Source organism: Haliaeetus leucocephalus, unplaced genomic scaffold, assembly GCF_000737465.1.
Source record: "Haliaeetus leucocephalus isolate CR32 unplaced genomic scaffold, Haliaeetus_leucocephalus-4.0 Scaffold110, whole genome shotgun sequence".
In the NCBI taxonomy this organism is placed as follows: Eukaryota; Metazoa; Chordata; class Aves; order Accipitriformes; family Accipitridae; genus Haliaeetus; species Haliaeetus leucocephalus.
The window spans coordinates 1873587-1888584 of NW_010972546.1; the positions used below are offsets into that span (position 1 = coordinate 1873587).

Consider the following 14998-nt stretch of genomic DNA (forward strand, 5'->3'; position numbering starts at 1 on the left):
CCTGTGGGCATGGATCACGCAGGGATTCAGGATTAAAAAAAAGGGAGATTCTTATGTGATGCGGGCTATCATCAACAATGAACTGTGAAGATATTGAAGTGGAATTGCTCACTCACAAAAGGGATGGATCACAAATACCACAATTAACATTTATGAGAACCACACAAACATTTTTCATTATTTATCTTTAAATTTGATATGTAATGAGGGTATTAGTGATCAGACCTGGAAAGTGCCAAATAGAGCTTTTTTTTCCTTTAAACAGACAGACTTTTCAGGTGTAGGCAGGATATAATCCATTTCCCAAGAGCCATCACCAATACTGATGATATTTCTATTCTGTGATTCTGGAGAATACTATATATTCATTTTTACCAGGGTTAGTGATCCCCAAATGATAATACTCCCACCAGGGCAGCACTGTCAGAATGTGGTTTCGCTTATCTAGAAGTAAGACAGATAGTTATTGACCCGCAGAGACTACTCAGTGACTAACATAGCTGCTACTGTTACATAGTAGGTATGACACGAAAGCTAAGATTATTTGTGAATTTTAGTATCCAACAGCAACTGAAGTGGCGCTGGGCTTTAGGAAGAAATTTAAATACACCTACCGATATTCGCACAGCCTAGACTACTAGCACAGCATGCTTAACTATTTAAGATTTATTGTGCTTCCGGTATCAGAATGATTGTAGAGAACTGTATGTGAAGCAATGAAGTAAACAGTATATATGTTTGATTTTGTGCCATTTTACACTGAGACACTGCAGCTCTCTTTTTTGTGCATTTAAAACTGCTTTCTCCTAGCAATCATGTCTTTATTCCTACAGTGAGAATCAAAGAATAGAGCACTGTGGTACTGAGTAGGTTTGTACTCACTTTGTAATGAATGAATGCTTTAATGGTAAGGGAGTCTATCAGAGTGAAATGATGGTTTATTGATATTTATAGCATTATCTTTGAGACGTAAGTTTTCAGTATTTGCATTCCAGAACAAATCATAAAGAAACTTTAAGCGATCAGCAGCCATATAACACAAAAATGGAGTGCAAGAGCAGTATCAGTGTAAACATTCTCTCACAAGTGTCTAAGTTGTACCTGACATAAATGTATGGAAAAGAGCCTGAGAAATGGTACTGAAGCTGAAGGGCATAGGACAGTCAAGGAATGGAAAAAAGACTTGCTAGATGCCATGATGCTGTAAATGCAAGCGGTACAGACAGGCCTCCTGGAATGGGAAGGTGGGGAGAAGCTAGAGCAGTTCCTCTTGGGACGGTCAATACTGAGGGTTTTGTGAAAGAAACGCTGTCCTGGCTTCCTGTATCCACAGCTTAGTGACTAGGAGGAGTGAAGGGCAGGGACACTGGGAAAGCAGAGACAGAAGTGAGCTAGAGCAAGTGGAAATGGCATAAGGGCTGGACAAATAGCTGGAATATGGCTGTATTTTATGTGCTGTGTTATCTGAAAGAGAGATCAGATGCCTTGGATGTAGAAAAGGCTCAAGCATTCCATGTTCTGTGAATAAAACCATCAAAATTCTCTTTTTAGGGTAAGCAGAACAGAACTCACCTGCCCAAGATAGCTTCTGCACCGCAGACATCTATGCTAAGCTACTCTCCACCGACTATAAATGGAGTCCTGCTGAGAAGCAGTTACTCTGGGGACACGAGGCATTTCATCCTAGGTCAGACACCCAAATTTAGTCAGAAAACCTGCGTGCTCTCTCTCCATCGACTGTCAAGAAAGGCCAGACACCAGTACAGTTCTAGACACTGGTACTGTAGATACACAAGTGAGATTAATTTCACCCTCCTCATGGACTTTTTTGCTAGTGCAGTGCTCCCTTGAGTGTTTTATGTTGTTTTGTACTTTGTTAATAAATAGATACAAGTTTAATGCAAAAATTTAACACCTGAACATTTCATTTTAGTTCAAAATAAAGTCATCACATTTGTGTTTCAGGGAACAACCAAAGCTATTTGGGCAACCAAAACAGAGACAATTCTTTAGTGATTAACTTGATTCATGTGATACAAAAACACTACTTCAAAACTACTAACCAAAGCCACAGACATAGTTTGTCTTGACACTGCTGTACTGCCATGGACATGCAGTACTTGAAAGGCAACGTGAAACTGGTAAAACAATCTATGTCTTTTCCCCAGTATATGTATACCACATCCTCTACCAGGCAGCATTTTTCACTGTTTGTGGTTGAGAACTGGCATAAATGAACACACTCAGCTCACTGGCAGGAATGTTTATTAATGCTGTGATTTCAGTTTATGAGCTTCTAGATCAAGGAGGAAATTCAAAGTCTCTTGCTCTACATCTATGTCATATACACATATACAAATCCTGAACTCTGAGGGCCTGTAAGATTGCTGAGTCCAGGAGGTGCTGCTTTTATCTGTTAAGTGAAGGGGGCCTACTAGTTTTTAAAGATACACAGAAATATGCACTTATGTAGGCCTTCTTTTAAATTAAAAATAGTGCATATTGTTTTAGCATTTTATTCATACCTGCATCTTCTTTCAGTTGTATAGGAAGGGTTTACTGTTCAAATTAAACAATAAACATGGTAAACTGACCAACCTTCTGTTAACGCACAGTTTAAAGTACAGGATTACTGCTGCAGTTTTAAATTCTACAGGGCTGAGTTGTTCTATGAATTTGAAGTAACTTGTCCTTTCTTTCAAAAAAAAATTTGCCAAGTTATTTTTCAGATATCAGAGCAGCTTAACAACATTAATAAAAAGTGCAGTCCTAACACACGCATTTGTCATATGCAAACTACTTTTAAGAATTTGTATGCTACAACACACATTAAAAGAGCTCACCATATGCACATGCTTTTTTATCTTGCTATCCATATTTCATAGATCCTGTAAAAGTGACCTTTATAAAATGCACTTGATGTTCCCTGATGGAAAACAGTTGCTCCTCCTTTAGAGCATGTTAAAACGCTCTAAACTAATTGTATTGTTACTCCTTTTACAAGCATGCATGAAAACCAGAGCCATGATCCAGAATAAACTTTCTAATCACTCTCATAGCATAATCAGATGAATAAAAAGACAAAATATAACTATTATTTTTCAGAATTCAATCTCCACTTTACCTCCTGCTTCTTCATTAGACTGATTGTGTTCCTTCATATCTTCTGCATTATCCATACTTTCCATTTCCTGGGATTTGTTCAGATTACAGTCTGTCAAAACCTCCTGTCCTTCTGGGAAAAAAAAAAAAAAAAAAAAAAAAAAAAAACCCAAAATTAACTACTTATGCTCCAAGAATACTTCCAGGTGATTACCTCAAAGTATCTGCAAACTCCCAGTATTGCCTACAATGTTCTTCCTATAGACAGATTAGTTGCAATTTGGTTGATTGGATTTGCTTCCCAAAGTCATATACAAACTCTTGCACAGAGTACACACCTTCAACAAGTCTTAAGCTTTTGCTCAGATTTAACTATTCTGAAGGTTGTTCTAAATGACAGCAAAACAGGAATAAAATCCAGTATATGTAACTCTATGTATCACCTGTATTCTGACAACTGCTGCTAGCAGGCAAGCAAGCAAGCTCTTCAGAGCATGGAAAAGGAATCACAGCTTTACTTTGTTCATTTGGGCAAAATATTAATCATTCTGGCCCCAGGCCAGGAAACTGCTCAAGCACGTTTAATCGGAAGCCTCTTTGAAGCCAGTTGCACTTCTCTACTTATTTCACATATGTCTTTTTAAACATCAACATTATCAGAAAGTTTTCTGCTGATCACTGTGGCAGCAGTATGTCCCAGAAATCCAAGCCTCTCTTCTCTGAAATAAAGCCAAACTTTTCACTATAGTGAAATTTATTTGGGTGACATTTTTTCAAATAAAGCTTCTTTCATAAAATCCATAATACAGAGTAACTCAATATTATGCATATTTCTGTACATTTCAGATCAGTATTTTGTTTAAAAAACTGACAGTGTTTTCTTTCAACAATCCTGTGAATTTTTAAAGTTCACAGCAACATTCGGAAATTGCTGTTAAAATTATTTAACAGTTGGATAGTAAAAACCCCAACCCTTCTCAAGCTAAATATGACATTGGATCTGAAAAAAAGTTTTATTTTTTGATTGAGTAAAACGTGTCCAACTTACACAAGAGGTTTGTTTTCATATTTTCAGAAATGCAGTCAACCAAAAGAATCACATTATTCTTGCTTCCCTAATCAAAACTTCCAGCTTTCTTCTGAAAACATTTCCTTTCCTACTATAGAGTCTTTTTTTCCCTTTAGTATAATTTTCCAATATTATATTGAACTTCCACAGTTTTATTTCAATTCTAGAATTTACTTTTTGCCTTTAATGCCCAGCTTTGTATTTGTGACTGTGCTACTCAGTGTCCTGGGAATCTAAACAAGCTGCAATTCATACAGTTTTCTCCATTTAAATTTAAAATTTTCCAAGAGAGGGTGAAAGAACATAACTTGAACAGCACCATACCTGCAGCCATAGGCTGTTCCTGAGAATTACTTAGGTCCATACCTGCCTGTGAATCTGCAAAAGACAGAAAAGCAGCCTGAGTTGCTTATATTTAGAACCATTCATGACACAGTTATTATAATCTTATAAATTCCCATTTTCTTGACTGAAAGCAAAATTGAAAAAAGCAAAATTTTCAAAGAAATAAATATCAAATAATTGTTATGTTTCGTTGCACAACTTCTTTGTATCTTGAGCACTGGCATGTGCCCAGAAAAGGGATTAAGTATTATTTTCTAACTTCAAAAAATTATAGAACATAATAAATACACTTTCGATTTAACATCTCATTTTGCACCTGTGAGCACAGCATAGTGGTAGTAACTCTACATGAAGTGAATTTCTATAAAACATAAATTACAAGATATTTTTACATTCCTTTTCCAATACAAAGGGAAAACCCTATTATCTTCACAAGATCTACTTGGCTTTCATAGGAATGCAAGTCTAATTCCCATTTAGAAATTCTGATAGGGATCAAATGTAAGGAATTTTAAAAAAAGTTTAGAGGACTACGTATGTGGCCTGGTTTCCAAAAGTGCTGAGCACTCAACAGACCGCTCTGAAGACAATATAACCCACAGGTATTTACATCTCCCACTCCAGTGCCCAAATTTAGGCTGGCGAGTTTAACTGGAGGTTCAGATCTGACCTGTCCAGTTAAGTCTTTACTCAATGCCTTGCTGTCTTGAGATTTCATTGATATGAGGGTTGATTTTCTTACCAGTGTCACAGCTACCTGCTCCCTTCCTCCTTTCTTTCCTCTCGCTTTTTCCCTCTTTTTTTACATACTGGAAAATCTTTTATCATCTTTGAACATAAAAAATAATAGCTCCAGGACTTGTAAAATTCATTCCTGGCAGTTACATAACAGAAATACACATGCAGTGGCCATGAGGTGTTAACCACTAGTGACATTTACCCCATAATTATCTATCTTTACCACCACTGCATATGGAACATTTTTGTGGTCTCTGCAACGTCAAAATATAAAGCTCTGTTAACTCTACAGCAAAGCAGCCTAGTATCAGATGAGGCTATCCAAAAAACTGCATGAATAGAGAATGGGCTGATGCATCCAACAAAATAAAGGCAAACTCAGAGAAGAAAAAAAACCCAACAATAGAACTGCCCAACAAAGGTTTTTTAAATGTTTGGTTCTATTGTTTCCTAAACGAAAGCATTCAGCTCCCGTTTCTCAATAATAAGTCTAAGAGTTACACTATGCATGTAGTTCCCACTGCTCTTAACTAGCTATTACCAAAGAGCAGCAAGAAAAAAAACCACTATTAATGAATCAAGCCATCCAACAGTGACCTGAGCTCTTCAGGGTGTAACTCCTGATTGGAGACAAGTTGTTAAGCTATTAGCGTTTATGAAATGTATCCTAAAATTAAATCAGAGTTCCTATCCTTTCATGCAAATTTAGCATGAATGCAAGCTCTTCATTAAGAGTCTTTTATTAGAGCTAAGAATGTTGCCTTGTGTCATAAAGGCAGTCATGGAATTAAATGACAAAAAGTTCAAATATTTACTAAATCTGTATTTTTAAAAGAAATAAATAAGATCAAGGAACTCCATAGTTACAGCTCTTAATTTGTCTTTGTTTCATTTTATCATACCAGGAAAAGTAAGGTACAAAGAAGCAAACAGACCAATTTATACTGTGAATAATGATGGGGAAACACTATTAAATACATGGGACATGAACAAAATTCTCTCTAGTATTGATTTTAATTTTACATTGCAATAATATAGATACTTAGATTATACAAATCCTTGTGATTGTGCAAATAATTAAGCTTTCAGCAAGACAATGAAACCCTCATTATTCTGTAATACTTGAATTCGATTTTAATTGCATTCAGAAATCCTGTGCAGTTGCTCCATTTGGGTGATAAAGCACTGACCTGGTCAAAGCCCCAGGATTAAGCAAAAAGGGTGCCTGCTGGGTGGGGGGAGAGGTGTGGCTTGGAAACTCTGCAGCAATTCTGCCTTCCCCAGTTTTGCCAGGAGGTCTTGAAATGAAGAATTAAGAGCCCCTACACAGCTGCTTCAAATCAGATAATTCTGCATATATTCCTGTATAGCTATATTGTTTTAGAAACTATTGTATTCCCCAGGACATCTCCGGAGCACACAGTCACTCCAATAAGGATGCATACATTGCTATAGCTTATTGGGTAAATCGCATCAGCACAAGCTTCTGTGTGTCGGGCTAAGTGCAACACCCCTACCAGTCAGTCAACTGTTCTGTTCCAAGCACCTCTGAACTGCAGCTACGGGGTGACTTGGCAGAGAACGGCACTGCCTGAACCACGCGGCAGCCTAGCAGGACCTGTTCAGCCAGTCCTCAGATGCTCATCTACTTAATGTTGAGATGGTCTCTGCATATTTATTTACATTTTGTTGAGCATAACAGGTTCCTGTCCATGATGGGCTGCTGGGCAGTACAATCCTTCTGAGGAGATAAGAACAACGACACACTGTATAACGTTTCTCTTTTCTTTTGAGAAATATCCCAGTCTCTGTAGCACTTTCAAGCCTCCAAAATCCACTCATCAGTACCTGGTTTCTTTACGATATTTGTCTTAAGCAGCTTCTTACAGCCTTAGCGGTCTCTTAAAATTTAACCTCAGGTCTCTTTCCCAAATAAAGTATTTTAAGCCAGATCCTTCACTGTGTCACCTAAATGTGCCAGGAGGAGAAGGTCTAGGAAGCTTCCATCCCCGATTCTGTACAAATAAGACCATATTTCTACCTAATGTTCAGAAAAGCACAACGCGGGAAATCACTTACAGAACACGCTAGTCTTCCCAAGCTTCAAAGAGGTCCACTGACTAGGGCGCATGGAAAGAAGACGCTTGTCTTGTGTGTGTCGCAGCTGACGCACTATGTTCATTTACAAAGCAGAAGTAAAATTCATGTGCTTTAGAAACCAATCCTTAGCCATCCTGTGTTCTACACCAATAGCCAAAGTGAGCAAAAATATTCAAATAGCATGCTAAAAAAGTGCTATGGCATTTTAATACATAACTGTATTCATCTTTTATCCTGGTATTTGACCAGTTAATAGAAGCAACAAAACAGCCTACCTGTATTTTAACCCCCCTAAAATGGATGTTTTTCAAGTAAATGATAACACTAATACCCTTCTATCATCAATACAGCTGTAGCCAACTGAATGGCAGGTACATCTTGAATTATTATAATCTTACCTGTTTGCCTCCACAGTGAAAACCAGAACAGAACATTGTCTTTTTACTGCCAGCTGCAGTTTTCAACCCAACAGCATTGCGAAGGGCATGTCTTTGTAAATCCCATACGCTCTTAGTCCTTCTATCATGGTACATGGAGCAAATGCAGCCTGTTTCCTTGTCTTTGTGCCATCTTAAGAGGCACAAGCAAGCCAAAATAAAACACACACCAATCTTGGCCCTTGCCCTACAGCCTTAGACCCCCACAGCCTTATCCCTAAATGCTCGCAGCGGAGCCAGCGCCTTTGCTACGTACAGCAGTCAACCTCTTTCACCCCAACGTGTTTTTCACCTTCAACCCGCATTGCGCGATTAAAGAGAGAAAGCCTATCTAATTTCCCCACTGAATGGCCTTCTTCAGCACTTACAGTCTCAATGGCTTTCTGAAGAAGGTACCCTGGACCAAATAAACTCTTTGCAGGGTGTCTGATACTTTGCTGCTCTTAAGCGCCACATTATGTTTGAAATGACACGGGCATTTTTTAAGTGCACATGTCATTTTGGGAAGAAATCCTGATCAGCAGTGTGTAACTAAGGATAACATTTTTCTCATATTGTAGCGTATGACCTTCTAAAACCAGCAGAGTATCTTCCAATGTGCTTTGGAATTCAACATGTTCATCGCAGTACAGCAAATGGAAATGACAGCACGAGGTCAGTTCTTGTGATCTTTGCAAAAAACAAACCAGTCATGAAGAGATGCAACCAAGTAAAGACTGCAGATTTCGGCTTCCTAGACCCATGTCTCAAACACCGTCTCTTGTCAGTGCCTGCAAGTCCCCCGGTCAGTGACTGTACTGATCACAGAAAATCAAGGACAGAAGTGTTACCCCATTGTCCTCAATGGCAAATTTCCCACTGCCTCCAGTGGAACTGAGATTTTCCCAAGACCCATGGAAACAGAGACACTTGGCAGTTGCTGTATCCAGAGATAACACAGTAGAACACTTTTACATTAACTTCATCCCAAACAGAACAAGCTCTGGCACATTAACTGATCCTCATAATCCCCACGTACAGAACTAAAACCTGAAGGATTATTTGCATGTTAACTTTAAGCGTACAAGAAATAGGAACACAAAAAGGACACTTCTTAAATAATCGCAGCTGTAATGGCAGAAACATGCTCATTTTCTAATCAGAGACTATACCAACATACCTAAAGAGCTTTCTTCTCCCACAACAGACATACAGTGGATCCGACTTGACCAAGAAAACGAGGCTGCATTTTTAAGTGCCGATCTGCCACCAGACCCATTCTTTCAAAACATTAGTTACATCTCTCAAGCAGTGATAGTCTCGATTCAGTCAGACTCTATGCGAGTAATTATTTAAATACAAACATTTTAAAAGCCTTTAGCAAAGGAGAACACATTTTTAAATAGGCAGCTGCATCTAACTTAAAATAACCAAAAACCTGAAGTCATGGAGACACAGGAGAATCTAAACTCAAGCCCTTAAAAAGATGAGTTGAAATAAAAATATCCACCTCTGAAATTAATGAATCAAGTGATGCTTTGCAATGCTTCTTTGCCAGGCTTGTTAAAACACTGGTAATTTAGCTTTTCTTCCCAAAGGAATTACGCCGTAGCCCAAGATTAACTCGCAACTTGTTTTTTTGCTGAAAAGTTACACGCACGTTTTACAAGCGAAGAGGAAACCAACGCGCCTTTTAATTCGTTAAAACCTAGAATACGAACGGCAGATAAAGCGGGCTCTAAACCCCAACTTTATCATACATGTTGTGATGTTTCTGAAATTAAACAGAGCGGGGGGGAAAAAGCCCCGTTCGTTTCCTGTTTAATTGCAACACGCGATTAGATTTCTCCTCCAGAGGCTGCAATCTCTCTGCAGAAAGCGCTGAAGAAGCCGCCTGGAAGTAAGCGGGAGGTGGAGCACGGTGCGAGCGCCCCGAGCGGGGTCGGCGGGGAGGAAGGGGAGAGCGGCAGCGCCTTCTCCCCCCCCCCCGGGAAAGAGCGGGGTCGTTTCTCACCTTCCATGCTCCAGCCGCGGCTCCCGCCTCCACCTGCCCGCCCGGCCTCGGGAACTGTCGCCGGAGCTCACCGGCCTCGCCTCCCCCTCCCGCCCGCCGCCGGCACCGCGACATCCGGCCCGGCGCTCGGCGGGCGGAGAGCGGCGCCGGGCGGCGGCCAGCGGAGCCGACCCGGTCCCAGCCCCGGTCCCGGCGACTCGCCCGCCTCGCAGCTCAGCGATGGCTACTCGACGGGCGACACCGGGAGTCCAGCGGGAGGGAAGGCGGCGGGCCGGGGGTGGCCGAGGGCAAAGCGTGTGTTTTGGGGTGGGGGGCTGAGAGAGGTCCCAGCCGTTTTCCTAGGACAAATGGCCTCAGGCTGCGAAGGGCATCTCCAGAATGGGACAGTGATGCCCACCCGAGCGCCGCGGTCTCCTCCGGCAGCCCGGCAAAGGCTGCAGGCGAGGCGACGGCCAAGCAGGCAGCAGGCTGAAAGCAGCCCCCAGTGAACCCCAGGGAGGCAGAGCCGGCAGCACCCCTGCCCTCACACAACACGCTAAGGGGCCAACACGAGACATGGGGAACCCTGCGCTTTACCGAAAACATCCCTTGCAACTCCACGGGAGAAAAGTTCTTTTCCCCACCATCAGTGGTGGCTCCACAGGTAAAGAAGCCACTGCAGGTCCTTGGGCAGGGATACCGTCAGGAGTGGGGCCAAGGGGAGCAGCTCCAGGAGAAATAAACCAACCTAACAGGAGTAACCCTACCCTGAGGGCTTCGACGCACCACCACGTTCAGGGACGCGGCAGCTAGGTGATCACGCAGATCCCCAGCTGCCCACCGCATCTCGAGCTAGGTCAGCAGTTCCCTCCAACCCACGTCTCACCTCCACTTGCAAGCATGTCTGACAAGAGCGCTCCGTTTGCCGCCAGCTCCCTCAGCGCTGCCAGGTGGGAAGCCGTTTGACAGCCCCTCCTGCAGAAGGGTCACCAGCAAGACAAATGGATCCGCAACCTGTTAGGGACAGCCGGTCAGAAACACTACAGAGCATTTTAGGGAGCCCTTCACCTTTAAAGCCCACAGCAAGCGCTAACACCCAAAACAGCGCGGGAAAGCTGTTTGCGATGACTTGGGTTAGGTCACTCAAGGGACAACAGCTATTCATGCAGAGGGTTTAGCAGGGTGACACGGAGCTATTTTGCGTTGGCAGGCTTCTGACTCATTTTATTTTACACTGCAGAGCCAAGTAGTCTAAGCCTTTATTGGAACTAGTGTGGCAATCGCACGCTGTGATGCCCACACACATGGAAGAGTAACTTCTTTTCTACACACTTAATTTCCTTTGTGTGCAATTTGTCCTGGCTCCGTTTACACATCATGTAAACATGGTAAGGCAGCCTCAACTGTTAAACAAATGCTGCTTTCTTTGCATTATTCGTTAACAGATCGCACTCCTCGGACTGTACATTAAAGTCAAATGACTAAGAGTAAAATAAAACTTAAGTTAGCTGTTTTTCTCAACAAAATAGCATTGCTGTTTAGAAGAAAATCAAGTTACAAAGTCGTTTAATACATTCAAGCAAATAGGAATTTCAAAGTACTGAGGGAATTGTTAAATAATGACTTTTGTACATCTAGGACAGCCTTCTGAAAGGAGGCTCACCCTATGCAGGGCTCAGACAGGGCTTTGAGCAACCTGACCCAGTGCAGGATGTCCCTGCCCACGGCAGGGGGGCAGCACCAGATGACGTTTAGGGGTCCCTTCCGACTCAAACCCTTCCATGATTCACGAGGAAGCATGAGCTGTGCCAGACCAACGCGGTCTTGACTTTATGTGCAAGCTAAGCACTAGTCATGGCATTTTGCTTCAACCAAAGCCCAGAGCTATTTACCAAGAAAAGGCCTAAAAAGGCAATAGCTGGCCTAGATCTCAGATCAGCACAGAGCATCAGTACAGAACAGTCCGTACCTGGCATGATTTGATATCAACATAGTTAATGTTTGCAGCTTTGAACTCTGATGAGCCAGAGAGACAGCTGAGAGAGAAAAAGGAAAACAACAAACCCAAGACGCTGTAGACGGAAGGCTCGCTGACGGTCTTCAGCATGATTAGGGCAGGTGCACTTCTGGACCCTTGGGGTCATTGCTGCATCTGTTTATTACAGTTTTATACTTATTTCATCACATTGTGCTTTGGGGTTGGGTTTTCCGGGCCCTGCAACTCAGCTATATTTTAAAACTGAGAAATGAATGTTTTAGGGTAGGAAGACTGATGGAGGCTTAGTGCATTTTTGTTCGTTTACTACGTATGTTTTCCACAAAGCGGTCCAGAAATCAGGAATAATACTCATGCAACTTGAGAATCTACAAGTTAATGAAGTGACAAATGAAACTGTGATCTGACCCAATCACTTGGACCAAAGACACAGTGTCTTTGTCTAAAACCAAAGACAGCGAGTGCGAATCACCATAGCTCAGGTGTGCGATAAGACAACATGGAAACATGATTCTCCTACTTACTTTCTGCATTGTGTCAATGACTCTTCTTAAATTGATGCTTTTCCATCACTTGGAAAAAGGTTCTGGAAATACAATGTTAAAAAAAAAGATATCTGGGATAATCAAGCCCAGTTCTCTGCTATTGCAGATAATCTCTGTATTCCCCTTCCAGAAGCATTTAATAATTAGGAAGGTTTTCTGCTCCTATGAACTTTAAGGAAGCCCTGGAATCTACTGTGTGGTGATCAGAAACCTCTTTCTGTTTTCCATCCCAGGATTATTCACGGCCTTTTTCTCTTACTGCCAGATTTGTGCTCCAATTTAAATCTTCACTTCCCCTCACATTTACCATCAGATAATCAGTCATGTCTTCCTCTGCTTTTATTTCAAGGGCAGAGATCAAAACAGCCTGGGTTTGCCAGCCTATAAAAAATGCCACTATGTTCATCATGGCCCTCCTTCACATTATCCCTGCTTTAGATGACCCACCTTAGAGACAAAACTTGTGTTCTGCATCCCAGGTAACATCTCTCCAGAGCCTTGCACAGGTCATTCACGTGACCCTGTACTCCTGGAAATCTCTCTACATTATTTCCTAGGATAAAATATTTGCCTTTTTAATATCTACTCACACCATGATCAAGTTTACAATTTTTTTTCCCTCTTCTATTATTTCCTCCTGACAGAGCTTCTAGCAGTTAGCAAGAATACCTAGTAATTCATAAATACATGACTTCACATTTTGTCCTAGCAAATCCTCCCCCCTGCCATCACCCTATTCTTAAAGATAACCAGCTTCCCCCCCCACCCCCTCCCCGAGCTTACAAATCTGTAATGACAATTTATCAGTCTGTGACTTTGAAATATCATAAACTGGAAAAGGAATGAGTCATTTGACTGAAGACACAGACCAGGAGCCTAACTTTATAAAGATTCAAAACTGCAGACAAAGCTCTATAGTAAAGATATTATTTTACAATAATTAACAAGCTGGGGACTGATGGGCTGTGTAGGACAGTTACATGACAATAGGCTATAAACATCCTTAGGAACAGAGGATATTCAGACTGAAATATGACTAGTTTATAGCAGACACGTTAAAAACTGAATCATTTTGCCTATACAGCATAAGCGTGAAATGTTAACTTTGAGTAAAACTGAAAACATTCAACACATGGGAACGCTGGATCTTTTGAGGTGGTCCTAATTATGAACTGTTCAGCAGCTCAAGGAAATTAAAAATGAAAACCCTGACATAGTTCTTATACCTTAACCGACCACTTGAGAGTTAGTACCTTGGTCTAAGGAAGAAGAAAGCGTGGCTGCTTTCCTGCAAAGAGAGAGAAGTGAAATAATGAGGCAGTGCACACATTTAGTAGGGCAAGGAGCTTTGCAAGACATGAAATGAGAGGGACACCACTTTAAAATGCCACCAGGCTTGAGTAAAAGTATTTTCCATCAATAATTTGATACCTTCTTTTTCACACTTTTTTTTAGTATGCTTTATTAGAGAAAACTTGTAAGTTAACTGCTTTTTTTACATGGAAACATTGAATTAAAACTTTTACAGCTATCTACAAAAATAACTATAATTCCTGTGTTGACTGGTTCCATATTTGTTATGCAAACTACATCATTTTTGGACACTGGCATGGTCTGGGGCTGCATGATAAATATGATTTAGCTAATTACCAGAGGCTTGGCCACAGTTCCTGATCTTGAGTGTCTCATGATGTGCAGTGTGGTCAAATGCAAGTACCCTCCCTCTCCCTGTTCAGCTGTTTCCTGAGTATTTTTATAACACTCACTCTAGAAACAAAATATTTCTACTTTTAAGAGCTTAAAAGTCATAAGCAAGTCTTCCAAAACTTGTAACTGACTTAAACACCACTGAGTACTTGAAGTAATAATGTGGCATTCGGCTTTATTTTCGAGCCAACAGGATAGGCCCGGCTCTTATTTTCCGTCTTTCTCACAGCAAGCAGCAGGAATGTTTTTGAAGCTGAAAGCGCGTGTCCCATAATGACTTGCTCCAGAAACCTGCAGCTGAAGAACACCCGGGTGTGCAAAGCTTGCAGTTACCTCAAAACGTGGAGTTGGAGACGCCAGCCTAGCCGCCCCTGCGGTTACAGGGCAGGTTCAGTGCACCGAGCAGACAGACCACAGCCCATGCCTGAACCTATTCCCTCCTCCCCCCCGGTAGTTTCCTATCCTTGCCCACGCAGCTGGAAACACCACCTTCGAGTCAAAAATAAATTTCACTACGCACTGTGGAAGAGCGACGTGGTAGTTTCTCAAGCATGTGGCTGAGGCGTGACAGCGCAGGAGCCCCGGGGTGGAGGGGGGCGGCTGGCACCCGGGAAGCGGGGCCCTCCCCCACTAGCCAAGCGGCCCACAGACCTTGCAGCCCTTTGAAACAAAAACAGAAAAAAAAAAAAAAAAAAAAAAACCAAACCAAACCACCAAACAAAAGAATTTTTAAAAAGCACAGGGTGTGGGCGAGGAAGAAAAGAAGCGGCGGAGTGAGGAGCTGGGGGACACCCTCCCCACACCCTTCCCGCCTGAAGCGCTGCGGTGAGCAAGGGGAGGCCGCCCGCCCGCCCGCGCCCGGCGGCCCTGAGGAGAAGAAAAGGCGGGAAGCGGCGGCCGCGCGCCGAGGGCGGGAAGCGGCGGGCGCGCGCCCCGTCCCGTTCCGTTCCCGGCCCCCCCCACCCGCCTCGCGGAGGGCGGTTGGCA

At 42.2% G+C, this 14998-nt stretch overlaps 1 protein-coding gene across 1 annotated transcript in view; it reads right to left on the reverse strand.

The window, feature by feature from the left end:
- IKZF3 (IKAROS family zinc finger 3 (Aiolos)) overlaps nt 1-4535 on the reverse strand; it is a 29798-nt gene extending 25263 nt beyond the window's left edge. Inside the window, exons 1-2 of the mRNA XM_010585549.1 lie at nt 4496-4535; nt 3125-3235 (exon numbers count right to left, since the gene is read on the reverse strand). Of these exons, the coding sequence (XP_010583851.1) occupies nt 3125-3235; nt 4496-4535 (151 nt within the window). The remainder of the gene's footprint in view (nt 1-3124; nt 3236-4495) is intronic.
- Nucleotides 4536-14998: the final 10463 nt, after the last annotated feature.